The sequence below is a fragment of the Pelophylax lessonae genome (assembly GCF_965119305.1).
Source record: "Pelophylax lessonae genome assembly, chromosome: 4".
Classification (NCBI taxonomy): domain Eukaryota; kingdom Metazoa; phylum Chordata; class Amphibia; order Anura; family Ranidae; genus Pelophylax; species Pelophylax lessonae.
The window spans coordinates 413,554,475-413,581,425 of record NC_138771.1 but is presented as its reverse complement, the minus strand read 5'-3'; the positions used below and the strand labels follow the sequence as shown (position 1 = coordinate 413,581,425).

Sequence of the window (26,951 nt, the reverse complement as noted above, 5' to 3'; positions counted from 1 at the left end):
GTTTCTGGCACCCAAGTGCATTTCTTTACATTTTTCAACATTAAACCTCATCTGCCATGTAGTTGCCCACCCCATTATTTTGTTCAGGTCTATTTGTAAGGTTTCCACTTTCTGCATAGAAGATATTGGCATGCTTAGTTTAGTATCATCCGCAAATACTGAGATTGTACTAGATATCCCCTCCTCTAGATCATTTATGAATAAATTAAACAGGATTGGCCCCAGGACAGAACCCTGGGAGACCCCACTTTCCACACCCGCCCAATCCGAGTACGCCCCATTAATCACCACCCTTTGCACTCTCCCCTGGAGCCAGTTCTCTATCCAGGTACTCACCTTATGGTCAATACCTACCTTCCTTAGTTTGAACAGTAAGCATTTGTGGGGAACGGTGTCAAAGGCCTTCGCAAAGTCCAGATACACCACATCCACAGGCTTACCTTTATCTAGGTGGCAGCTCACTTCATCATAGGAGGTTAATAGATTGGTTTGGCAAGAACGATTTTTCATGAATCCATGTTGATTACTACTAATAATACCATTTTCATTACTAAAGTCTTGTATGTGGTCCCTTAACATCCCCTCCAAAATCTTGCAGACTACTGATGTTAGGCTGACCGGCCTATAGTTACCCGGAATATATCTCGGCCCTTTTTTAAATATTGGTACCACGTTGGCTTTTTTCCAATCAGCTGGCACTATACCTGTCTGTAAACTATCCTTAAAGATCAAGAATAATGGTCTGGCAATCACCTGGCTGAGCTCTTTAAGAACCCTCGGGTGCAAGCCATCCGGTCCCGGTGATTTATTTATGTTAAGTTTCTCTAGTTTAGTTCTAGGTCTATCTTCTGTGAGCCATGGCGGTACTTCCTGAGGTGTGTTATTTAGTTTGGCCTTACAAGCTGGGTTAGTGTAGCCCCCCAATTCTTTTGTGAAGACTGAAGAGAAGAAATTATTTAACACTACAGCCTTTTCCCTGTCCTCTGTGGCCAAATCTCCTTTGTCATCTTTTATGGGGCCAATGTGTTCTGGCCTCGCTTTCTTACTGTTTATATACTTAAAAAATTTCTTGTTTTTCTTTTTATTCTCTTCCAGTATATGTCTCTCGTGTTCTATTTTAGCCGCCTTGATTTCGTCTTTATATTTCTTATTACACTCTTTGCTTGAATGCTGCCAATGACCCCTCAGCCTTGTATTTTTTGAAGGCCTTTTCTTTAGCATTAATATGCATTTTTATGTTGGAGTTTAGCCACCCAGGGTTTAGTTTTGCTCTTTTAAATGTATTTCCCTTTGGAATGCACTGGCCAATCCCTTTGTTAAGTATGCTCTTGAAGCACTCCCATTTTTCCTCCATGTTCTTTGTTCCCAGGGTTCTATCCCATTTGATATTTTCTAGCAGAGAGCGCAGTTTTGGGAAATTGGCTCTTTTGAAATTCAGTGTTCTTATATTACACTTGTTTCCTATTACTATGATTAATACTGAAACTAATCGACCTATGGTCACTGTTTCCTAAGTTGCCCCCCGTATTTCTATATCCGTGAGCAGGTCTGTATTGTTGGTAATCAGTAGGTCAAGTACCACATTGTTTCTTGTCGGTGCATTCACCATCTGACCCATGAAATTGTCCTGCAAAACATTTAGGAACTGCCGAGCCTTGGCTGAATGCACGGTTCCTTCTGCCCAGTCTATATCTGGATAATTAAAGTCCCCCATTATAATGACATTTCCCATCCTTTCTGCCAATCATATCTGTAAAAGAAGGTCCGCCTCCCCCTCCTCCCTCTGGTTGGGGGGGCCTATAGCATACGCCCAATATTACCTTCCCACACTGCCTTCCCTTTGAAGTTCTACCCATAGGGATTCTACCTCGTCCATAGCTCCATTATTAATATCATCCCTCATATTTACCTGTACACTGTTCCTAATATACAGACATACCCCTCCCCCTTTTTTACCTTCTCTATCTCTGCGATAAAGGGAATACCCCTGAATGGTCGCCATCCAGTCATGAGAGCTGTCAAAACAAGTCTCTGTTATCCCCACAAAATCGAAGTCCTCCTCAAACATCAGCAGCTCCAACTCTCCCATCGTGTTGGCCAGGCTTCTGGCATTGGTATACAAACCTCTTAATTTTGACCGGTTACATATATCCTCATTTGATGGTTTTAGGCTGCTCTTGTGATTTTTCCCCATACCCACCCTGGGTTTAGGAGCTCTGAACACCCCACCTCTAATGTCCCCATTTGTGCCCTCTGAATCTTGCTTTCCACTGGCTAATTCTACATCTGTACCCCCCCCCATCACCTAGTTTAAAAGCCCCTCTAACTTTATGGCCATCCTCTCACCCAGTACGGCTGCACCCTCCCCATTTAGGTGCAATCCGTCCCTACCAAAGAGCCGGTGGCCGACTGAGAAGTCGGCCCAGTTCTCCAGTAACCCGAAACCCTCCTTACTACACCAGCTCCTCAGCCACTTGTTAACTTCCCTAATCTCCCGCTTCCTCTCTGGTGTGGCTCGAGGTACAGGTAGTATTTCTGAAAATACTACCTTGGAGGTCCTACTCCTCCAATTAGCTCCTAAGTCCCTGAAATCGTTTACGACTCTCCATCTTACTCTGCCTATGTCATTGGTACCCACGTGTACGAGTTGCTGGTGTGATAGCCAGGAATAGGTAAATAAAAAGAGGAACTCGTAAACAATACAAGCACAATGTGCAGTAACTACTGCTAGCAGGTATAGGGCAGAAGATAGTCTACAGCGGTTTCCGTTGGACATCAGAACCGTTAGACTGGAAATAAGGCTTTTGCAAAGTAAGACCCAGCTCAATATCAAAGCAAGTGCCAAAGGGTGGGTAGATTCTCTCAGGCATCTTGAAGGGACTATTCGGCTTCCATTTGAGAGGTGGGAGGATTGTTTGGCACTTCCTGTGAAATAAGGTGCTAAGATCTCAGCAGTTTGAGACCTTCTGGAAGTGTCCCCACTGTGTGGAGTTTGCCTTGGTGCATTATCAGCAACTTAGTGGGGAAACCCCATTTGTAGAATATGCAATAGTTTTGTAGTGTCTTTGTGATAGTGGCCAATTGTCAGTGGTTTTCCATTGTCGCTTTTGAGAGTTCAGCAAAAAGTACAAGTGAAGGGGTCTGGCAGGTTAAGGGTTAGTTTAGCTGATAGCATTACTCTCTCCTTTGCCATGAAAAAAGGAATGCGGATAAACACATCCCTAGGCTTTAATTCAGGAATGTGGGAAGGCTTCGGGATTCTTTGAGCCCTGTTTATTTCTAGCACAATCACAATATTTCAGCGCTTGCACAAAAATGTATAAATCACATAACAACAAATGTGCCATAAAAAATAATAAAATATTAATATAATAATAAAATAATAAAAAGTCAGTGCTATGTACCACTATATCGTCCAGATAGGCAGCTGCATACTGTTGGTGAGGTCTTAGGGGTCCTGTCCATGGCCCTCTGAAATGTCGCAGGGGCATTTTGCAACCCAAAAGGCATTTTCTGTACTGAAACGAACCCTCTGGGGTAACAAACGCAGTCTTTTCTTTGGCGCTACCAGTCAGGGGTATTTGCCAATATCCTTTGGTCAAGTCTAAAGTAGTTAGGTAGTGGGCTTTGCCAAGTCTGTCTATAAGTTCGTCCACCCTGGGCATTGGGTATGTGTCAAACTTTGTCACTGCATTAAGCTTTCTGAAGTCGTTACAAAACCTCCAAGTACCATCCGATTTTGGGACTAAAATGATGGGGCTAGACCAGTCACTATTGGATTCCTCAAACATCTAGCTCCAGCATCCTTTTTACTTCATCACTAATGTCCTTTCTCCTAGCTTCGGGAATTTGGTATGGTTTTAGCTTGACACGGACCCCAGGTTCAGTAACAATATCATGCTGAACCGCTGAAGTCGTACCAGGTAACTCTACTCTGGCTTTCTTTTTCCTGGTTGATGCACTTTATAATTGACCTCCCCAACTCTTTCCAATACTTCAAAGGGACCCTGCCACTTAGCCAGGAACTTGCTCTCAACAGTGGGAACTAACACCAGGACCCTGTCAGCAGTGTTCCTTTACCATAGGCATGATCGCTGCAATCCTGTCCTGCTCAATGACACTTTTGTGGGGTGTCTGCTCCCCCTCCTAGGTTTCCTTGGCTATGTTTAAGAGTCCCAGAGGGTGTCTCCCATAAAGCAATTCAAATGGAGAGTATAACGTAGAGGACTGGGGTACTTCCCTGATGGCAAACATCAAGTACGGATTTAAGAAGTCCCAGTTTTTTCCATCCTTGTCCACAACCTTTTTTAACATACTTTTTAATGTTTTATTGAAGCGTTCTACCAAGCCATCAGTTTGAGGGTGGTATACGGAGGTTCGCAACTGGGTCACGTTAAATAACTTGCACAACTCTCTAGTTATTCGTGACATAAATGGGGTGCCCTGGTCCGTAAGGACCTCCTTAGGGATCCCAACGTGACTGAACACCATGAACAACTCTTTAGCAATGTTCTTAGCGGATGCAGTGCATAAGGGAACTGCCTCGGGGTAACGGGTAGCATAATCCATGATTACAAGAATGTGTTGATGACCCCGGGCAGACTTGGGGAGTGGACCTACGAGGTCCATGGCGATCCTCTCAAAGGGCACTTCAATAATGGGTAAGGGCACTAAAGGACTTTGGAAGTGGGGTAGTGGGGCTGACATCTGACACACAGGACAGGATTGACAATATCGTTCTGTATCCCAGGCCAGTAAAACCTGCGTAACACCCTTTCAGTGTTTTTTTTAACCCCTAAATGACCTCCCAGTAAGTGTCCATGAGCCAATTCCAGCACCACCCGTCTGTAAGGCTTAGGGACCACCAACTGTTCAACAATTTCATCGTTCTCTTTATATACACGATACAATAAATCCTCATTGCTGCTGAAAAAAGGAAAACAGGGCCTGCCCCCTGGTTCGACAGGTACATCATTAAACATTACTACATTCTCCTAGGCCCTGGCAAGAGGAGGGTCTTTTCTCTGCTCGGTACCAAAGTTTTCCTTGTGCAAATTTAAGATCAGCAAACTCCACTGTAGCCTCAGGTTCAGCAGAAGGTTGTCCACCTTCACTGGCTGTGGGGGCTTCCTCAGGCTCCTCCAGTTCTCCTGCCATAACCAAGAAAGGAAAACCCCAGGGAACCTTGTGAGGGATCCATTAAACCCACATTGTCAGTGATGGCCAGGGGTTCTGGCTCCGCCACTGAGCCAGTTACTGTGACCGAGTCGGGACGATCCCACAGTTCCCAAAACTTAGGGAAGTCTCTACCAATGATGGCCTTGTGCGCTAAGTGGGGCACAAGTCCAACCGGATGGGTCTCCATACCTAAATCAGTTTTAAAGCTAACAGTAGCTATTGGATACTCCCGAGTATCACCATGTACACAGATCACAGCAACTTTTTTTAGCATTTAAATTCACAGCTTCAACCATTTCTGCTTTAACCAAGTCCAGCAAGGCCGTAATAGGCTTATTATTAACAGTCATTTGGCATATGTGTTTTCGAACACTAGGCTCAGCAGCCCATGAAACAGCAGCAAACATAGACTGCCTTCAAAGGGACATGCCACACTACATGGGTTCATCTGTCAATGGACAGTTTGCTGCAACATGTCCCAGTTCCTGGCAACGGAAACACCTGATGTTGCCCTAGTTTGGTTTTCTGACAGGCAATGGCTTCCCTTGTTTGGGACGCCAAACTTCAGTTTTGGCACCAAAAACCCTCCCCCTGTCTCCTTGCCATGCTGACCACCCACTTCCCCTGGAACAGTCTTACCGGTTGCCTGGAGAGACTGTGGCTTTGGGTGGAAAGTCCGTGGGACTGTAGGGGTGGTGACCAGGCTCTCTGCAGCATAGTACCTCTCAACGAGCTCCACCAGGTTGTCCACCGACTTGGGGTCTCCTTGACTCACCCACTTCTGTAGAGGATTTGGTAATGACTTCAGGAACTGATCCATGACCACACGCTCCACTATTTGTGGCCCAGACAAGAACTCCGGCTGTAGCCATTTTTGCGCCAGGTGGATTAGGTCAAACATCTGTGATCTTTGGGGCCTCTCATCTCAGAAGGACCAGCTGTTGACCCGCTGTGCTTGAACGGCCAAGGTGACACCAAGACGTGCCAAGATTTCCTGCTTGACTTTCTCATACTCTCCTGCATCCACGGACTCCAAATCGTAATAGGCCTTCTGCGATTCCCCAATAAGTAAGGGAGCAATCAGTCCTGCCCACTGGGTTTTGGGCCATCCTTCCCTTTCAGCAGTTCTTTCAAAGGTAACCAGAAAGGCCTCTGGGTGATCATCAGCAGTCATCCTAGAGAGGAAGTGACCCACATGGATGGCTGAGGAGCTGTCTCCAACACCTTCGATCCACCTCAGCCAGTGCCTTTCTGGCTGCTTCTGCAGCACTTGCCAGTTTTTCAAACATAAACTGGGTTTGTTCTTGTACACCACCAATCTGTTGTTGAAGCAAAGAGTTCGCTTGCTGCTGCACAGCGTTGGATAACACCAATTGTTTGAGGATTTCCTCCATGTTTAGTCACTCCCGGTACTGGCCCTTTAAGTAGTAACTTACTACCACTGCCCGCAGGCCTCCACCATTTGAAAGCTGGGGAACAGGTAGCAGGTGCAAAGCTCCCTGGGATAAGCAGTCTTTCAGGCACAGATACCAAATCCAGTGAGGTAGTGACAAACAGTGCGGTGTTTATTGGTGCCATATACAAGTCTTTATACAAGTGCTGTACAGTGCTTTAACCACTTTACAACCGGAGGATTTTGCTGTCTTCCGTCCAGGCCACTTTTTGCGATTCGGCGCTGTGCGACTTCAACTGACAATTGCGCGGTCGTGCGACGCCGTACCCAAACGAAATTTACGTCCTTTTTCTCCCACAAACAGAGCTTTCTTTTGGTGGTATTTGATCACCTGTGCGATTTTTACTTTTTGCGCTATAAACAAAAAAAGAGCGTTTATTTTGAAAAAATAACAATATTTTTCACATTTTTTTATATGAAATTCCCCCCAAAAAAGATGTAAAAACCAATTTTTTTAAAAGTTTTTGGCCAATTTGTTTTATGCTACATATGTTTGGTAAAAAAAATCGCAATAAGCGTATTTTGATTGGTTTGCGCAAAAGTTATTGCGTTTACTAACAAAGGGAAAGATTTCTGTCATTTTTGGTGTTTTTTTTTTAACGCGTAATGGCGGCGATCTGCGATTTTTTTTGCGGGACTGCGACATTGCGGCGGACAGACCGGACCCCTGACTGACATTTTTGACACTTTTGGGGGTACCAGTGACATTACTGCAGTAATCAGTGCTATATATATGCACTGTTACTGTAAAAATGACACTGGCAGGGAAGGGGTTAATTTTATTGGAGAGGGAGGGGTTAATGTATGCCTGGTGCTTACTGACGTGTAGGGGGGGAGGTGACTATGTGATTCATGGACAGATCGGATGTCCAGCTATGCTGAACAGTCCGATCTGTCACTCCCTGTCACTATGGAGATCCGCCCGCTGTGTTTACACACAGCGGGCGGATCTCCAGACTCGATCCCCGACGATCGGGTAAGAGCAGCGGCGATCGCCGCTGCTCCTCCCCTGGCCCGACTCCCGCTGTGAATGAAAACAGCGGGAGCGAGCCTCCGGCGGCGTGCAAGCGCCGCCCAGAAGGGGAGGAGTCCAGTCACGTTAATACTACGTGACTGGACGGGAACGAGCCACTCTGCCGCAGTAGTATTACCGTGAGCGGTAGTAGAGTGGTTAAGGAAAAGCAAGCAGGAGAAATAATAACAAAACAAAAACCTAGCCGTGTCCCGACACTAACTATATACAAAGCAGTCCCTCACTAACAGACTGAGCAAGCCTACAGCTTGTAAGCTTTCACAGACACAATCTGACAGTTTTACCAACCTTCTGCTCTCATAGACAAATGTTGTCTGATTTCCCAGGCTGAGAGAGCACTGGCTGTCTGTCTCAGGTGAGTTTAAATTGGCCTGAGGGAGAGGACCAAGATCCGAACTGGATCATGGATCAGCGATCCCTAAAGGTGTATGAGAGGTGCCTGGGGGATGTATAAACCCCGAACAGGACTCTTCCCGGCTGTCTCTGGGACGCTCTGCTACACCACTCACCAGAAAGAATGGACCCACTGATTTTTCAGTCTGGGGGTCAACCAAAGTTATATCTGGAGAGATGGAATCCAGCCGGCTAAACAATTAAATGGGGTCCAACCATTTGTTGGTCTTGGGGTGACTTTAGTAACAATATTCTCAAAAAACACAGGCAAATAGCAATATCAGAGGCTCTTCCGGGCTCACCACTGGTAATTTGCGTTCCACGGAGGACAGGAAGTTACGTCGTTGGTTGGACGACAACCGGAAATAGGTCAACGCGTTTCGTCCCTCCCCCAGGGCGTCATCAAAGGATATAATTTCCTGTCTAACTGTCATTGTATTTATATGCATGAGGACGTAGCCTCCCATTTAGTGTAGCCAATCAAATAGCCTCAACCTTATTAATAATAGTTGCCGCACTTGTGTGAGTAGCCAATCAAATAGCCTCAACCTTATTAATAATAGTTGCCGCAGTAGTGAGTGTACAGCTTATATGACAGTGGAAATTTGCTGTCCCCTCAAAATAACTCAACACACAACCATTCATGTCTAAACCTCTGGTAACAAAAGTGAGTACACCCCTAAGTAAAAATGTCCAAATTGGGCGCTGGAAGTTCAACATGGCACATCATGGCAAATAACTCAACTCTCTGAATCTCAAATCTGAAAAAAAGAATTGTTGCTCTACATAAAGATGGCCTAGGCTGTAAGAAGATTGCCAAAACCAAGAATCTGAGCTGCAGCATGGTGGTCAAGACCATACAGTGGTTTAGCAGGACAGAGTCCACTCAGAACTGGCCCCACCAACATTATAAAGATGGCAGTCCTTCCAAAGATATCGTACGAATTTCAAATGGTTCCAATACAGATCCCGTATGCCTTCTTTAAGACATTAAGAACACTGGTAACTAAGTTTGTATGGAAAAATAAAAAAACACGGATAAAATACACAACACTATGTAAAAGTAAAAGTGAAGGGGGGTTAGCACTACCAGAGTTTAGGAAATATTATCAAGCTTCAATCCTTACACGGGTGATGGAATGGGGGAAAAAAGTGAGCGGAAAAAATTGGGTTAAAATAGAAAATGCAATGAGCGACACAGATTTAGGTAAAATTATTTGGATTCCACCAAAGTATAGAAAATTGAATAGTAATACACATATAATCACACGACAAGCACTAAAAACCTGGGACATGGTATACACCAGAGAAAAATGGGAATACAATTCACCACTCATACCACTACAGGATCCAAAATGTTTTGCACCAGGGGAGGGGAGGGAATATGGTAAATGGATGTGAGAAGAGGATGTTAGAATAAAAGATATAATGGAGAAGGGAAAAATTATTAAGTTACTAGATCTAAAAGAAAGGAGGGTAAACTGGGACCTAACTGAGTGGAGGTACTGTCAGCTGAGACATTTTGTTGCTTCGCTGCCCCAGCCAATAAGAGAGGTGAACGATTTATCTCCATATGAGCAGATGTGTGTATCTGAGAAAATAAAAAATAATATCTCAAGTATTTACAAAATATTGAATATAGGGGAGAAGTTGACAGTCCCCCCACTCTTAGAAAAATGGGAAAATGAACTTGGTACCCAAACTGAGGGATTTCAATGGGGAAAAAGTATAAATTTAGTATATAACTCAGCGATAGGTATGAGTACGGCAAATATGAACTATAAACTCATCTCTAGATGGTATATTACGCCAGACAAAGTGGGGATATACCTCCCGGGAAGTTCGGTTTATTGCTGGAGGGTGTGTCAGGTTAAGGGCACAGTAGCACATATGTGGTGGGACTGCCCTAAAATCAAAAAATATTGGAAGGAAGTCCTATCCCTAATTAAAAAGATTACTAACATAGATATTAATGAAGACCCATGGTTATGTTTATTCCACGTGACAAAAATGTTGATAAAACAATATAAAAAAACATTGATCCCCCATCTTCTAAACTCAGCAAAAAGTTTAATCCCCTTAAATTGGAAAAAAATAGAACCCCCATCACTAAAAGAATGGCTTTCACGGGTAGAAAAAACAAGAATATTTAAGAATGTGGGGAGAAGAGGAATACGAGAATAGGATTGAGATATGGGAGAAATAGCAATATTTTAAGGAAACAAGTGAGTACCTAAGGATCCAAGGGAGGGGGGAGGAGGGGGGGGTATAGGGGGGGATGGGAGGGAAGAAGGGATTGAGTGGATACTGGATAAAGAGTTATTTTTCTTTGTTTTTCCCTTCCATTCCTTTCTGTGCCTTCTGAGGATATGGTATGTATTAAATTTTGTATGTTAAAAATTTTCAATAAAGAAATATATAAAAAAAAAAAAAAACTGGCCCCACCATGGTTGACCAAAGAAGTTGAGTGCATGTGCTCAGCATCATATCCAAAGGTTGTCTTTGGGAATTAGACATATGAGTGCTGCCAGCATTGCTGCATAGGTTGGAGGGGTGGGGATCATTCTCTCAGTGCTCAGACCATACGCTGCGCACTGCATCAAATTGGTCTGCATGGCTGTCATCTCAGAAGGAAGACTGTTCTAAAGATGACGCACAAAGCCTGCAAACAGTTTGCTGAAGACAAGCAGACTAAGGACATGGATCCAACATGGACATGGACCAAGATAAACTTATTTGGTACAGATGGTGTCAAGCGTGTGTGGCGACAACCAGGTGAGGAGTACAAAGACAAGTGTGTCTTGCCTACAGTCAAGAATGGTGGTGGGAGTGTCATGGTCTGGGGCTGCATGAGTTCTGCCTGCACTGGGGAGCTATAGTTTATTGAGGGAACCATGAATGCCAACATGTACTGTGACATACTGAAGCAGAGCATGATCACCTCCCTTTCGAGACTGGGCTGCAGGGCAGTATTTCAACAAGATAATGATCACAAACACCTCCAAGATGACCACTGCCTTACTAAAGAAACTGAGGGTAAATTGGCCAGTGATGGACTGGCCAAGCATGTCTCCAGACCTAAACCTATTGCGCATCTGTGGAGCATCCTAAAACAGAAGGGGGAAGAGCGCAAGGTCTATAACATCCACCAGCTCTGTGATGTTGCCATGGAGGAGTGGAAGAGGACTACAGTGGAAATCTGTGAAGCTCTGGTGAACTCCTTGCCAAAGATGGTTAAGGCAGTGCTGGAAAATAATGGTGGCCACACAAAATACACTTTGGGCCCAATTTGGACGTTTTCACTTAGGGGTGTACTCACTTTTGTTGCCAGTGGTTTAAACATTATTGGCTGTGTGTTGAGTTATTTTAAGGGGACAGCACATTTATACTATTGTACAAGCTGTACACTCACTACTTTACATTGTAGCAAAGTGATATTTCTTCAGTGTTGTTACATAAAAAAAATATAATAACATATTTACAAAATATCGGGTGAACGGTGGTGAACAGCGGTGTCTCTTGGGCTCTCCAGGGTATCATCGCAGACAACACCAGAGCCCACGTGAGCACCAATCCCCTTCTATATGCCACTATGTGCTTTACTAGATATGTTAACTGTACGTGCAATATTAGAGGATAATTGATCTTAATAAAGGGTATAAACGTTATTACACTAGTGGAGCCCTTTTTGTTCTCCTTCATATATGAGCAAGAGAGGATTGCCTAATCAAAGGACTGTCGGCGTTACCCTTATCCTGATTGCCACAATGGGATACTGTATCTATGCACAGATGGCCTTTTCCATGAGAATGGAAGGCAAATAGCAGGGGTGAGTTGCTGGGCTGAGGGGCGTGCAGCACGGAGGTGGTGGATCTCTCTGGTGTCTCTTTAATCAGCACACAATGGGATTTCATCTGGTTATCCTATTATCACTATTCTTTAATGATCTGTGAACACTGCACTAGTGGATGAGAACTGTTTATATTATATATAATTTTTCACCCATTGGAGTGACACACAGTGGAAACGGACTATTTTTCACTTGTTTATTATGGTTTAATGATTTTTCAAAGTGGAAGTTACTTTTGCTGGTCATTCTACTCTTGATTCATTTCACAGTGTTTGAATGCACACACATATTTATATATATTTTTTTGCGCGGCTAGTGGGATATTTTGATCACTATTGTATATTAGTTTTTTTGGTTAGTTGCAACTCGCCTGTGCATATATCCCACAGTTCATCGTGAGCAGTGAATAAGTCATTCATTTTGGTCTCTGCATGGTGGATACGCTGGGCTTGCACTTCTACAACATTAGCCAAAGAAGAATCTGTAGCTGAGAGATCTGTGCACAGAGTGTGTCTCAAAGAGATCAGCATGATCAGCATGCTTTTCATGATCTGCTCAGATAGAGGTTGGTCTGAGTCAGGAAAAAAGAGTCTATCGCTCAGGGCTGCTGTGGATCAGGGAAAGGATTTTTAAGAGAGGCTAAATTAGGCTGTACAGGAGCCGCATTATCCTGCCAGGGTTTAGATTTTAATGGTCTTGCTATGGTGGGTGAGTTTGGAGGAGAGAACTCCCCATCTGCTGTTGTTGGAGAGGAAAATTATGGTTGCTGTGTATGACTAAGCCTGGAATGAGGAGAGAAGAGCCTCTGCAGTGTGTCTGTGAGAGCCGCTGGTGCCATCTTGGCTGCAGCCACATGCTCACTGAGGAGAAAAAATATGTCATCTTCTGTGGTTTCTTCCTCCGCCTCAACATGGTGCCCAGAAGTAGCCGAATATCCTGGGGTGTAGGAAGATCAGTTGTTGCCCTTCCAGGGTCGCTGTGAAACAACTTATGGCTGGGTACCACCCCCGAAAATTTGCATTTAATAAACAGTTGCAGAAATATTATATGATATACAAATTTGCAACTATCATCTTTTTATTTTACAGGTCCTCTGCATTCAGAAAATATATAATGTTCTTGGAGTTTATGTTATTTCTTTTCCAAAAATTAAGGTCTTATTCAACAATACATTTTTGTTGAAAGTTAGTATTAATGAAGTACAATGTGTAACAAGATGCAGATAGATGAGTATAAAGGCATATTGCATTGATAGTATTACAAACCAAGTTGAAACAGATACAGTACCTTAACAATTGGATTAAAAATTTCTGAAAAAGGACCAGTGGCTACCACCCCATTAGGGATCAGACTGTGGACAGGCTGGTGATTGGCAAAAACACATCTAGAATACAGCTCAGCAGGAAACAAATAAACAATAACAAATCAACAGTTTTCCAGAGCTACAGGTCTAAACATAAGCTTTGCCAGATTTGCAAGTCATGATAAGCATTCTACAATAAATTGTCATCCCAACATAGTGTCACAGAGGCCCTAGGATGTGATAACCACACATTCCAACCAGTATAAAATTTCTCAGCTCTACTCTCTTTATACCCACTTCCCGACCACCCCATAGCAGATTTACTGCTACAGGGTGGCCGTTCTGTGCAGAATCACATATTTATTCAAGTGTGTGCTCCTGGTTCTCCATTTCTACTGTGAATACTCACAGCAGAAGACGATCTGCCGGTGCTAGGCAAAGGTATTTGTGCCGACACCCACTGATCGTCAGGCAGAGACACAGGACAGAGCTCTACCTATGTAAAAGCAAAGTCGGGAAAAAAATATTCCCTCAGTAAAAGCAAACTTCCCTTAGAAAAATCAGCACACAGTTTACACAAAAATACTTGTTGGGCATACAGTTAACCCTTTGATCACACTAGATGTTTAACCTGTCCCCAGTTAGTGTCATTAGTACATGAACAGATCACTGTATTACATAGTTACATAGTTAGTGAGGTTGAAAAAAGACACCAGTCCAATCCGGTTCAACCTATGATGAGTGTGTGTGTGTGTGTGTGTGTGTGTGTGTGTTTGCTGTCAATAGTACATCGTATATCCCTTTATGTTGTGGTCGCTAAAGTGCCCATCTAAAGGTTTTTTGAAACTCTCGATGCTCCCTGCTAATACCACTGCTTGCGGAAGAGAATTCCACATCCTTAACGCTACGCTGATGGTAAAAAACCCTTTATGCAGCCTCAGACCATGACACTCCAACTACCATGCTTGACTGTAGGCAAGACACACTTGTCTTTTTACTCCTCACCTGGTTGCTGCCACACATGCTTGACACCATCTGAACCAAATAGGTTTATCATGGTATCATCAGATCACAGGACATGGTTCCAGTAATCCATGTCCTTAGACTGCTTGTTTTCAGCAAACTGCAGGCTTTCTTATGCATCATCTTTAGAAGAGGCTTCCTTCTGGGATGACAGCCATGCAGACCAATTTCATGCAGTGTGTGGCGTATGGTCTGAGCACTGACAGGCTGACCCCCACTCATCCAACCTCTGCAGCAATGCTGGCAGCAATCATACGGCTATTTCTCAAAGACAACCTCTTAATATGATGCTGAGCAGGTGCATCAACTTCTTTGGTTGACCATGGCGAGGCCTGTTCTGAGTGGAACCATTCCTGTTATACCACTGTATGGTCTTGGCCACCATGCTGCAGCTCAGTTTCAGGGTCTTGGCAATCTTCTTATAGCCTAGGCCATCTTTATGTAGAGCAACTATTTTTTTTTAGACCCTCAGAGAGTTCTTTGCCATGAGGTGCCATGTTGAACTTCCAGTGACTAGTTTGAGAGAGTGAGAGCAATAAAACCAAATTTAACACACCTACTCCCCATTTACACCTGAGACCTTTTATCACTAACGAGTCACATGACACCGGAGAGGAAAAATGGCTAATTGGGCCCCAACTGGACATTTTCACTTAGGGGTGTACTCACTTTTGTTGTCAGCAGTTTAGACATTAATGGCTGTGTGTTGAGTTAAGGGGACAGAAAATGTACACTGTTATACAAGCTGTACACTTACTATTTTACATTGTAGCACAGTGTCATTTCTTCAGTGTTGTCATGTGAAAAGATAGAATAGATAAAATATTTGCAAAAATGTGAGGGGTTTTGCCCACTTTTGTGAATTACTGTATATCGTAGAATGCAGTTTTGAATCCTACATAATGTTCTTTTTTTGCATGTTTTTGCTCTCATTTTCTAAAACAATATCCTAGAATGCTTTGGAAGAATATATTTACAGCTCCTTTAAAAAGCTTTTTTAAAATGTATTTTTAGAATTCATGACAGAAACGACAGCTTAAATCAGCAAGAACAGTTTAAGCAACAGGATGAGTATTATGTGACTTTTCACCAAGCATAATTATCTACATCAGACTGCAACACTGGGTTATTTTTAAATGCTTTCAAAATATCTCATCAAAAGAAGTTTGTTTCCTCAAAAATAGTTCTGTTAATCACATCACCATGGTTGGGTTTAATAGCTTAAAAGCTCAGTCCACCATTATATATCTAGGATATTCTGATTCTAAATCTGTTACACACCGCTTAGTAGTTTTGAGTGTTCCCATTATTTTAGATCATTAAAATAATTTAGAAAAAATCCAACAAAGGGAGTGGGAACCATTCACAATGACCATATCAGGTGGTCAGCACAGACATCTTATCAATAGGGTGCCAAAGAGATATAATAATACAGTATACAGGTGCATCTCAAAAAATTAGAATATCATCAAAATTTTAATTTATTTCAGTAATTCAATTAAAAAAGTGAAACTCATATTTTATATAGATGTGTTACACACAGAGTGATATATTTCAAGCATTCCTTTCTTTTACTTTTGAGGATTATGGCTTACAGCTAGTGAAAACCCAAAATTCAGTATTTCAGAAAATTATAGCATAAGACCAATATGAAAAAAAAAAATTAATACAGAAGTGTTGGCTTACTGAAAAGTATAGTATGCACTCAATACTTGGTCAGGGCTCCGGTTGCCTGAATTACTGCATCAATGTGGCTTGGCATGGAGGCGATCAGCCTGTGGCACTGCTGAGGTGTTATGGAAGCCCAGGTTTCTTAATAGTGGCTTTCAGGTCACCTGCATTGGTAGGTCTGGTGTCTCTCATATTCCTCTTGACAATACCCTACAGATTTTCTTTGGAGGTTTAGGTCAGGAGAGTTTGTTGGCCAATCAAGCACAGTGATACCATGATCATGAAACCAGGTATTGGTACTTTTGGCAGTGTGGGCAGGTGTCAAGTCCTGCTGGAAAATGAAATCAGCATCTGCATAAAGCTGGTCAGCAGAGGGAAGCATAAAGTGCTCTAGAATTTCCTAAAAGAAGGCTGTGCTGACTTTGGACTTGATAAAACACAGTGGACCAACACCAGCAGATGACATGGCTCTCCAAATCATCACAGACTGTGGAACATTTGCATTTTATTTGCAAAATCAAGGTCCCAGAGTCTGGAGGAAGAGTGGAGAGGCACAGAATCCAAGTTGCAGGAGGTCCAGTCTGAAATTTCCATAGTCAGTGATGATTTAGGGAGCCATGTCATCTACTGGTGTTGGTCATATAAAAATATATGTTTGACTTTTTGAATTTAATTACTGAAATAAATTAACTTTTTAAAGATATTCTAATTTTATGAGATGCTCCTGTATAGTGTGGTTTAACTCTCCAGCATCTTGCTTAGATTAAGCTTCCTTTGCCAACATTCTTTAAGTGAATGGGAGAGTTTTGTGGTGCCAAGTATAGGAAGAAATTGCAGAAATATGGAAATTATTACTTTTTTGAATCAGAAATAAAGTTCAATAAAACAAAACAAATTGCAAATAGTCCAGAGCATATACTAGGTTATACATTCAGTAAACAGAAAACAGTATCAGAGACATTCATAGACAGTCATTGGGCAGAGAACCCTTCCGCAGCCCTCTTCCCCCACATTATAACCAACACATGCAGTTACCCACCTAGCCAGGGAGCCCGTCCAAGCAATAGATGAATAAGTAACAGTAGAATTATGCTAAATTTACTCCAACACTCTATTTATTACAAAATCTACCTTTGTTAGCCCAGGAACATCCAACCAGCTCTTCCCCCCTCCCAGATTTTATCAAACTTAGCTGTCCCATTGTTGATAAATGGCTCATTCATAGCGAGGAGTAACACCCATGTGCTCAATCCATTCAGTATAAGAGGGAGGTAAAGCACTCTTCCAGTGCAGCAAAATAAGCTTGCGGGCCTGGAACAAAGACCTAGACACTGCTTGTATTGCACGTCTGGTACTATATCATCCAATAAATCTAGAACACATTATTTTGGCTTCGATGCAGTAGTTTGAAAAGCTTGATTAAGCATAATAAGGATGGCATCCCAGTATATTTGTAATTTTCGGGAGCACCACAGCATCTGGATCATATCCCCATGGTCAAAAAGGATCTGGTCCCATACTGTGTAGTTTAAGGGAAATGATAACTAGTGTAAATCACTAAAGTGCAGAGAGTCAAATGTGCAGCAATGTGTACAGCAACAGGCAAGTTACCATGAGTGCACTGGATAAAAATAATTAAATAGTGTATCATTTCTAAGGCTGGCCATACATGTTCAATTTTCTTGTACAATTTTCTGTTAGATTTACCAAAAACCATATAATATGAGGTCAAAACCTAACAATACTTTAAATTTAATCCTATTAGGCAGGTCTTTGTACTACATAGTTGAAGATAAATCTAAAGAAAATTGTACAGAAAATTGTAAGAAAACTGTAAAATGTATGGCCAACCAAAGAGTTTGAGTACCCACTATTTTTTATCTTCGTAGCCTTGATTTTTACTTGATATTGATGAAAGCGAGAAGGATCTCCCTAATGAGGACACAGAAGGTAATAACAACCTGAAAGGGATTCTAATCGTCCACTCACTAATAATTAACTATGTAACAAACTTCCTGGCTCTCTAAATTGCATTCTCAATATAGTCCAATATAGTTTTTTTTTTTTTTTTTTTACCCCAGCAATGAGATGGCGGAAATCAAAAACTTTCTAACTACAGTGTACAGTGTATACCATGTAAAATGAAAGATACATCCCCCTAATTAAAGTGTTAATCCTTAAACATTTTCTCCATTAGCAATGCTCCAATTCCAAACCAGTGATTTATTTTGCAGAGCAGAATAATCTACATGAACTGCTATGCAGTTTGCAGCAAATATACAGTCTACAGTGAACACGTTTGTCACTATTTTTTATCACTATTTTTGCCCAATCTGAGGTGAATATTAGTTCAAATCCACATTCATAATATCTTGTTGATCTTTACATCTTGTTATTAGGGCCTTTTTTTAATTGTATACCATCTTTTTATCTTCAAAATTTTAAAGCATAACTCCACATTTGTTGAGAAAAAAACATTCCCCTCTGGGTGATCTCTGTACATTGCAAGGATTTTAACAAACTTTGTTGCAGATTCCTACCTTTTGTTATTCTGAAGAAATCATTGTTTGTTCCTCTGTGCCTATGTGCTGAGTGGGTCAAATGGGAGTGGTTTAATTATTATCTATCAGCTGTGGCAGCTTCAGAACTCTAACGAGGAAAGCTGCTGGGCCTGCATCCCTCTAGATGTGTTCCTATTGGGAGTATCTCACCAAAAATGACATTTTTGTTGCAGGGGATGCTTGAAATCTGACTTGTATTTTAGGCAGACTTCTGGGACAATTGGTGAGACAATCAGACAAGTAGGAAATTATGTTTTTGGGGTGTGGTCAGTACACATTCTGTGTACAGAACAGCTCCAGGTAGCCATATTGCATTGCATTTTCAGGAAATTACAACAGCTGCAGATTTAAAAGGAAATGTCATTTTTAATAACATTCAATTACAATATGATTTGTGTCGCAATTGTATACGCTTTATTGTATTTTCTTTATTTGCTATTTTTTTTTCCCACGAAAGTGGCGTTACCCTTTAATATAGAAAGCACCATAATATGAATGGTGCACTGTAAGTAAATTCAATCTGTGCTAATACATTTCTCTAGTAAATTATTTTACTATTTTATTTTTTAATTGCAGAGAATACATATTTCATAACTGTATATAGCATAAAGAACTCTTTTATTTCTACTATAGCCAAAATAGTATGTGCATATACAGCAGAGCAAATATATAATAAAAGGTACATCTCAGTAAGTTATCACTGTGTTACAGAATTAGCTCTTTTACAGTAATGAGGAGTAACACTGTAGACCTAGGTGCACAGGTTAGCGTGATTGTAAATTCTCACATTTTTTAAATTACAATAACAAACATGGTATACTAACCTGTGCAAAACTTAATTTTATGAACTAATAATGTTATGATCCATTTTCACAGACATTAATGCACCGAAAAATGTAAAAATCAATTATCAATATTTTGCTTTTGACAGACATTATTGCACCGTAAAATGTAAAAATCAATGATCAATATTTTGCTGTTAACTACATGACAACTGTGATGGTAGTGATTAAAATCACCTATAGCTATAACATTTTATGGAAATTCTCCTCCATAACTTCAGCTTAATGTTCTGTTTATTCAATGTCACTATAGTATACCCTGAGTTAATATACTAAATATGATTTGTGTTTGCTTTTGTTAAAAAAAATGACAAATGTATTTTCTTTTACAGGGGACTATGTAGTTATGACTGTGTACTTTGACCTGTCCAGAAGAATGGGTTATTTTACTATACAGACCTACATACCTTGTACTCTTATTGTTGTTTTGTCCTGGGTATCATTTTGGATTAACAAGGATGCTGTTCCAGCTAGGACTTCTTTGGGTAAGTTACAAACAGATCCCAGTAGAAATGAGAAAAGTGTGTGAACCAAGATGAGACCCATTTGAAATCAGATTTGATCAATATCAGCAAATGTTTAATGATTTTGTGCCATTAGGTGGACTGTGCCACAATACCATGCATGCCCTTTTACCCTAGTTTATAACTTAATATACGTAAGTTGTGGCACTCAACAGCCTTTTTATCCCTCCACCACCAAGACACTCACTTTTCTGTATGACTAAGTACAAAGTTCAGTAAGAACTTCACAATTGTAAGAAATAGGGCATCCTTCCAATGCAAGGAAATCTGCTGTATCTTTAAGAGCTACTTCGTTAACCTGGCACTCTCCAGTCTCCACATGATGAATCTCCACCAGCCTCTGTCACTCTGACACGATCTGGAAATCCTCACAACACCACAGAAAGACAAAAAATGGATACAAGGAAAGTTCCTGGCAAGTGAATTATTATACTTTTTATTGTCTATTACATTTAAACCCATTTAACTCTGTAACATTCATCATGTATTAATCTGTTAATGTCCAATTCAACATTACGTTCCCAAAGGGTCAGAGTTTTCAATAAACTACATGGATAGAATCCTTTTACTGTACTAGGAAACATCAATATAACATAACAGGCAGTGTAGCCAGTGTTATAGCTATGTTTAACTATATTTACACACCCACTATATAAACCTATACAAAACACAATGATTTCTGTATTTTAATTAGTCACGGTGACATTTTTGTCACATTTCCTATCTACTAAGGTTCAAACTTTTATTAAGTTTTGTCACTTTTCAATCCTTTTGTATTAAAATGTCGTTACCAGTAACAGTATAACAAACACTGATAATAAATCAAAAGTACAGCGCTAAAAAGTGCCAAACATCAATACCACTGTGCGAATGAACAAGATAAAGTGCTTGAAAATAATCAAAGTGACACTGTGCAAATATACTTATAGAGTGCAATGAAATATCCAAATCTCTTTGCTAATAAAGCACAAGATAAAGTGCCTATAAATATTCAAAAGGGACAATGTGCAAAATAAATCACATAGTGCATGAAAAATTCTCATAAAGTGCAATGGAATGTCCAGAATATATCTGCCCATTAATAGCTTCCTCCGCCCTGTGCAAAATAAGCTGAAAAGGTGCTTGACAGGTGCTTGAAAGAGCTAGTGCTTCCACCACCACCACCCAAAGATGGCCTCCCACCTTAAACTCAGACCTGTGCTTTACCACCAGGTCCAAGTGAGCAGTTCCCCTAAGGGACAAAGGTCTCTCCACTACAGGTGATGTTCCATTAGGATCGCCCAATGGGTTGGATTTATTAATCACTTCTGCTGATCACTCCCAGCATCATTCGATATGCATATAAAAGAGAGGTAGAAATCTAGTGTTCTCTGCTTAAAACTCCTTTATTAGAATATAAAACAATAGGACTCACATGGGGTAGCACTCTCAAAGCGGTGCATGCTTACAAAGCTTGTCTCAGATACTCCAATGGAGCTGGTTGCCAGGTTCCCATTCGTCTGGAAGTCTCTGCCCCCTATACGTGTTGCGTCATACGTCCAAGATGCTCGACATCCTCAGTAGGGGTGGACTAGGTAGGGGTGGAGTATAACAAACAAACTATCAGGCTTTAGAGAGTTCAGTTTTAGGCCTCTTTTACATTGTTGTATAGTACAGTGTTTGCATACAGTGTAAAATATGTCTATTGTTGTAGAACCCGGGAGCCACAGCTGCAGCATATTTTTGTCCATAAAAATGCATTACAGAAAACAGCCTGTGCATATAACAGCTGATACTAGCATGTACTCACATATGGGTGCATATGGGTGAATTTTTCAAAACATAATGCATTCCTATGGGCAAAAAATGATTGATCATGTGTAGACTGAGAGGTCTCTGGGTAAACCTTGCAGGTTTTTGTCTGCACATTCACCCTACTTTGTTAACCATAATGCACTGGATTGTTTTAAACTTTGACAATAGGCTTAGATGTGCCAACTACTGGGGCTTTTGAGTAAGCCACTTCCCTCACTTTAAAAAGGGATGCAGAGAAACGAAATTTGTATACTGGAAGTTACAGTAGGGGAATCTGAGAAACTGCAAATGTAGAGATTAGAATCTGTTAGGAAAACATACTTTTATTTTTATTGCTAGTTGTTTGGTGAATCCCAACCGCTTTCCAGGTTTTTTTTTTATTGTTTCATGGTTGATTTGATGTTACTTTTAGATGCTGTACTGTCAAAGAACATTTTTTTTCCCCCTTTTTGTTTTAGGGATGGTGTTTTTGTATTTTCATGTATTTTGGGAGTATATTTTTTATTTTATGTTGATAGACCTTTATTTTAGGTTAAACCCTTTTTTTTTTTTTCGCAGCAAGGCTTTACTTGTGCATTTGTTTCAGGGGGTATTATTTGGGGTTTTCATTTCAATTTAGCCTGGGGTGCTCAAAGTACAGCATTCACTTGTTAATGGACACTATTCTTGAATTTACCTTTTGTTTACAGCATACTGCTGCATCATTTAGGCTCCGTTCACATGTAGGCGTTTTGGGGCGTTTTTGGGGCGTTTTTCTGCTCTAGGATCAGCTCTCAAAACGCCCAACAAGACAAATCCTATTCATTTCAATGGCCCCTGTTCACATCTGAGCGTTTTGAAGCTGTATACAAAACGCCCAACGCTCAAAAAAGTACATGAGCTTCTTTTTGGGCAGATTACAGGCGTTTTCCATTGATCTCTATTGAATCTAAAAACGCCTGCACAAAAATCGCGGTAAAAATCGCGGCAAAATCGCGGTAAAATCGCGGTAAAAACGCGCGAAAAACGCTACGCTCAGGTGTGAATGTAGCCTTAAAGGCAATGTATGCTTTGAAAAGTTTTTGTTATTTTAACTAGGTAACAGTTTAGTTATACTCCCTGCGTTTGTTTCCCTTACCTTGTAATGATGGACTCACATGTTGTGGCCGCATTTATAGTGTTATGGCTGATTCAGGTATTTTCATCCATTCATTCAGCTTGCTTGTCCTTAAAGACAGACAACTTAATGTTCTGGGTTATACAGCTCCAATGCATTTCTTGTAATTTCCTCTGTGTTGCATCACAAATGTGGAAGAACAGATGTGCTAAAACACATCTGTTCTAACATGGGTGGTCTCTGCTGTTTGTGTCTGTTAACTTAATTACTATTTAGCTCTCACTTGCAGAACACTAGGTATTATGGAATATATAGTTTCTTCACAGGAAATGTCAGTTCTCACATTACAGTCAGAGGGCATGCATTAACCTGTGAAGCTCCATGTGATATGCCACATATTTGAACACAAACAGAAACTTCTGACAGATAGAAATTGTCCAGGCGGAAAGTTTTTTTTTTATCAGTGAGAATGGGGACAGCCTAAGAGAACTACTGGCCAATTTCTATCTGCAGTTCTAAGTGGGCCTATTATCAATTGAGTTTTGTTTTTGAAAATATATTTTTTTTTACTGAAATGAATCCAGTTTGGATTCTACTGATGTATACAAGCCAAACTAGCTGGCTAAAAGAAAAAAAAAAATAATTCTAAAGCCAAATATGAACTTCCAGTGTATGTTGTCACTAAGCCTGTCTGTGCAAATAGTGCTGTTCCATAACAATAACCTAATATCAAAATAGCGTTGCGTTGTCCCACACACTGCCTAAAGTTACTGTTACAGTAAGCGTTACCACAACCTCAGTGCTACTATAACACTATGAAGCACATGAATCCAATATCTAAAAATATGTTATGGCTAATAATGCCAAAAACCCAGTTCTGCAATTAAAAGAAATATTGCCTTAACTACCTAAATTTACATATAGTAGAGCTCCCACGATAAGAGATCAAACATTGCCCCATTTTCTCATCCCTAGAAGGGAAAGTATAAACAGTGTCATTATCCATTTTTGTGCTTTACCCACCCTTTTCTTTATGTTTCTTTTCTTCTTTTATTTTCCTATGGCTCATTCTCTTTTGTACATTTTGGTATTTTGTCTTGATGGCCATAACTTGACAACTGGGTTACCCCAGCAGAGTTGGAATACTGATATCCCAACACAGTAGCTAAGTGGTTAGCTACTTCCACCTAGCAACACTAGGGTTGTTGGTTCAAATCCCAACCACAGCACTAACTGCCTGGAGTTTGTTTGTTCTCCCTGCCCATGTATGGGTTTCTTCTGGCTTCTTCATTTTCCACCCACACTCCGAAGACATGCTGGAAGGTTGATTGGATCCTGTCTAAATTGGCCTGTGTATATATGAATGTGAGTTAGGAACCTTATATTGTAAGCTCCTGAATGTAAGTGAATGTAAAATATATATATGTAAATTGACAGCGCTATATAAGTACCTGTAATAAATATATATGGGAGATCCAACCATGCACTGTACTCATGTGTGGTCATGCAAGTTGCATCCCTCATTCTACGCAGACAACTATTATCTGCATATGTTCTATAGTAGTTACAATGTGATTTTGGGTAGCAATGCCTCAGGACATTGACTGTACCCTTGAATAACTAATTTTATTCATTGTATCCAGACATTGCTTTGCAATTTATACAATTTTATCAAAAACTTACTGAAACAGAACAGTGTTATTCTGTAATAACAATAATAATAACAAAGCAAGCACTGACATTAATAATGTAAGGTGAGGAAAGAGTTGTGTGCCTGATTCACTGTTAAGGGAAAACATGGTGGGAAATAAAGTGAAGGAGAATGAGGAAGGCCATCATCATTTGATGGATTCTGAAGAGTAGGAAGTGATGTCATTGACACATGTGAATTAGGGAAGTATTTTGGTAGCCAAATCCTTTGGGTAAAAACACTTGAATCTATGACACTGTTTACATATAAATGTGCTCCTTTGTGAAAATACAGTACTAACTTTATACTAAAAGGCACTTCTCTAGAATCCAACTCCTTTATCCAATGCCCTAGCTAAGTTGTTTCTGTTATTGGGTGGTCCTATTTCATAATGCTTGAAGATTTGGTATAAGGGAGAATGATCTGTGGTCATGATGTCACAAATCCTTGCTTTAAAGATGCTCTATAAACAAAATGGAGAGCCCTAGCACTGAAATGGCTCTCCTACTAAACAAATGGCAAATAACTTGATCAATTACATTGCAGAGAATGATATCCGAAACAATTAATCTAAAAATATGGATAAGTTGAAATACAGTTTGCTCTACTTTGAGCACCAGTGTGGAAGACATGTGAATCCTGCTGGTGACACCTCTTTTTAGGAAACTATTATGTGTACTCTATTTGGTCTTGTTTTTAACTCCCTACCTGGGAAACACTGTTAACAATATAATCTGCATATAACAGCAAAATACATTTAGCATGCAGAGTGGCGATCTCAGTCGCGCTGTGTTCCTAGGACATGGCGCTACCCCGATCTCAGTAAAGATCCGATGACACGGCTCTTTACCCGTATGATTGACTATGTCCAATCACAGCTGGTCACATGCAAACAAGAAAGTGCCATTTATCAGGTCTACTTGGCTCACACTGACAGAGCGTGTGGTAAGGAGAACTGATCAGTGGCATCTCCTCACAGGGGAGACCTATACAGGCAATCAGGGCACTGATCATCAGTGCCCTGATTACAGTACAGCCCAAGCAGTCTCTATCAGTGACACAAATCAGTGCCTATTAGTGATGCCAGTCGGTGCTGCCTTTCTGTGCCCATTAGTGCTGCCCTTCGGGGCCGCCTATCAGTACCACCTATTAAGTGCTCATCAGTGCCACCGATCATTGCCCATCAGTGCGGAATATTAGTGCCTCCTCATCAGTGTCACCTCATCAGTGCTCAATCAGTGCATTCCATCAGTGCTGCCTAATCAGCGCACATCAGTGAAGAAGAAAAATTAAAAAATGTATCGACAGAAACTAAGAAAAACTTTTTTCTAAATTTTTGCAAAAAAAAAAACGCAGCAGTGATTAGGTACCACCAAAAGAAAGCTCTATTTGTGGGGAAAAAAATACAGAAATGTAATTTTGGTACAGCGTTGAATGACCACGTAATTGTCATTCAAAGAGTAACAGCGCTGAAAGATGAACATTGGCCCGGGCAGGAAGGGGGTGAAAGTGCCCAGTATTGAAGTGGTTGAAGGATAGGGTCATCTTTAAAAGTATGTTACATGTTACACCCATGTTTCAGGTTTAATGTGTAACATGTGACATGCTGGTATGCGCCCACCTGTTGCCACCAGAGCCCTCTTCAATGTGAGATAGGGGTGGGGAACCTTTTTTCTGCCAAGGGCCAATTGGATATTTATAACATAATTCGGGGGCAGTACAAAATTATCAACCTAAAAATTAGCCTGTTATATTTGGTCAAATATTTAATTAACTCACCCCTAATGTGATGGCTGGAACAGCTTCTCTTTGGTAAGGTGTGTGATGTTAGCTGGTATGATGTTGCTACTCGCCACTTGTTTTCCAGGTTTGCGTCAGTCAGTCTGGAGCGCAAGTCGACTCTTTGCGATAGTAAGTTTTGATCCCTAAGATCAATTTTAAAAAGCATTTTAACTGCTTCCCATCCGCGCTACAGCCTATATACGGCTGCAGCGCGGACCAGTGCCCTGATTACTAAAAGGTAAAAAAACATACACAGTGCCCCCCCATCAGTGCCCACAGTGCCCGCCATCAGTGTCCCCCATCAATGCCCACAATCAGTGCCCATAGTGCTGCCAGTCAGTGCCCATCAGTGCCTGCTCATCTAGGCACTGATAAGCACTGACTGGCAGCACTATGGGCACTGAGTGTGGGCACTGATGGTGCTGCCCATCAGTGCTCATCAGTGCCGCCCATCAGTGCTCATCACTGCCACCCGTCAGTGTCCATCAGTGCCATCTGCCAGTGCCCTTTAGTGCCGCCTCTCAGTGCCCATCAGTGCATCCCATCAGTGCCGCCTCTCAGTGCCCAGCAGTGCCACCTCTCAGTGCCCAGCAGTGCCACCTCTCAGTGCCCAGCAGTGCCGCCTATCAGTGCTCATCAGTGCCGCCTATCAGTGCCGCCTATCAGTGCTGCCTATCAGTGCCGCCTATCAGTGCCACCTATCAATGCCGCCTATCAGTGCTCATCATTGCGGCATATTAGTACCTCCTCATCAGTGC

General features: G+C 41.3%; 1 protein-coding gene across 2 annotated transcripts in view; it reads left to right on the top strand.

Annotated features, from left to right (window-relative positions):
• The window catches only part of GABRG2 (gamma-aminobutyric acid type A receptor subunit gamma2), a 309,240-nt gene that overhangs the window by 248,874 nt on the left and 33,415 nt on the right, over nt 1-26,951 (top strand). For both annotated transcript variants that reach the window (XM_082256751.1, XM_082256752.1), the window contains one exon: nt 19,640-19,792. In XM_082256751.1, the coding sequence (XP_082112877.1) occupies nt 19,640-19,792 (153 nt within the window). The remainder of the gene's footprint in view (nt 1-19,639; nt 19,793-26,951) is intronic.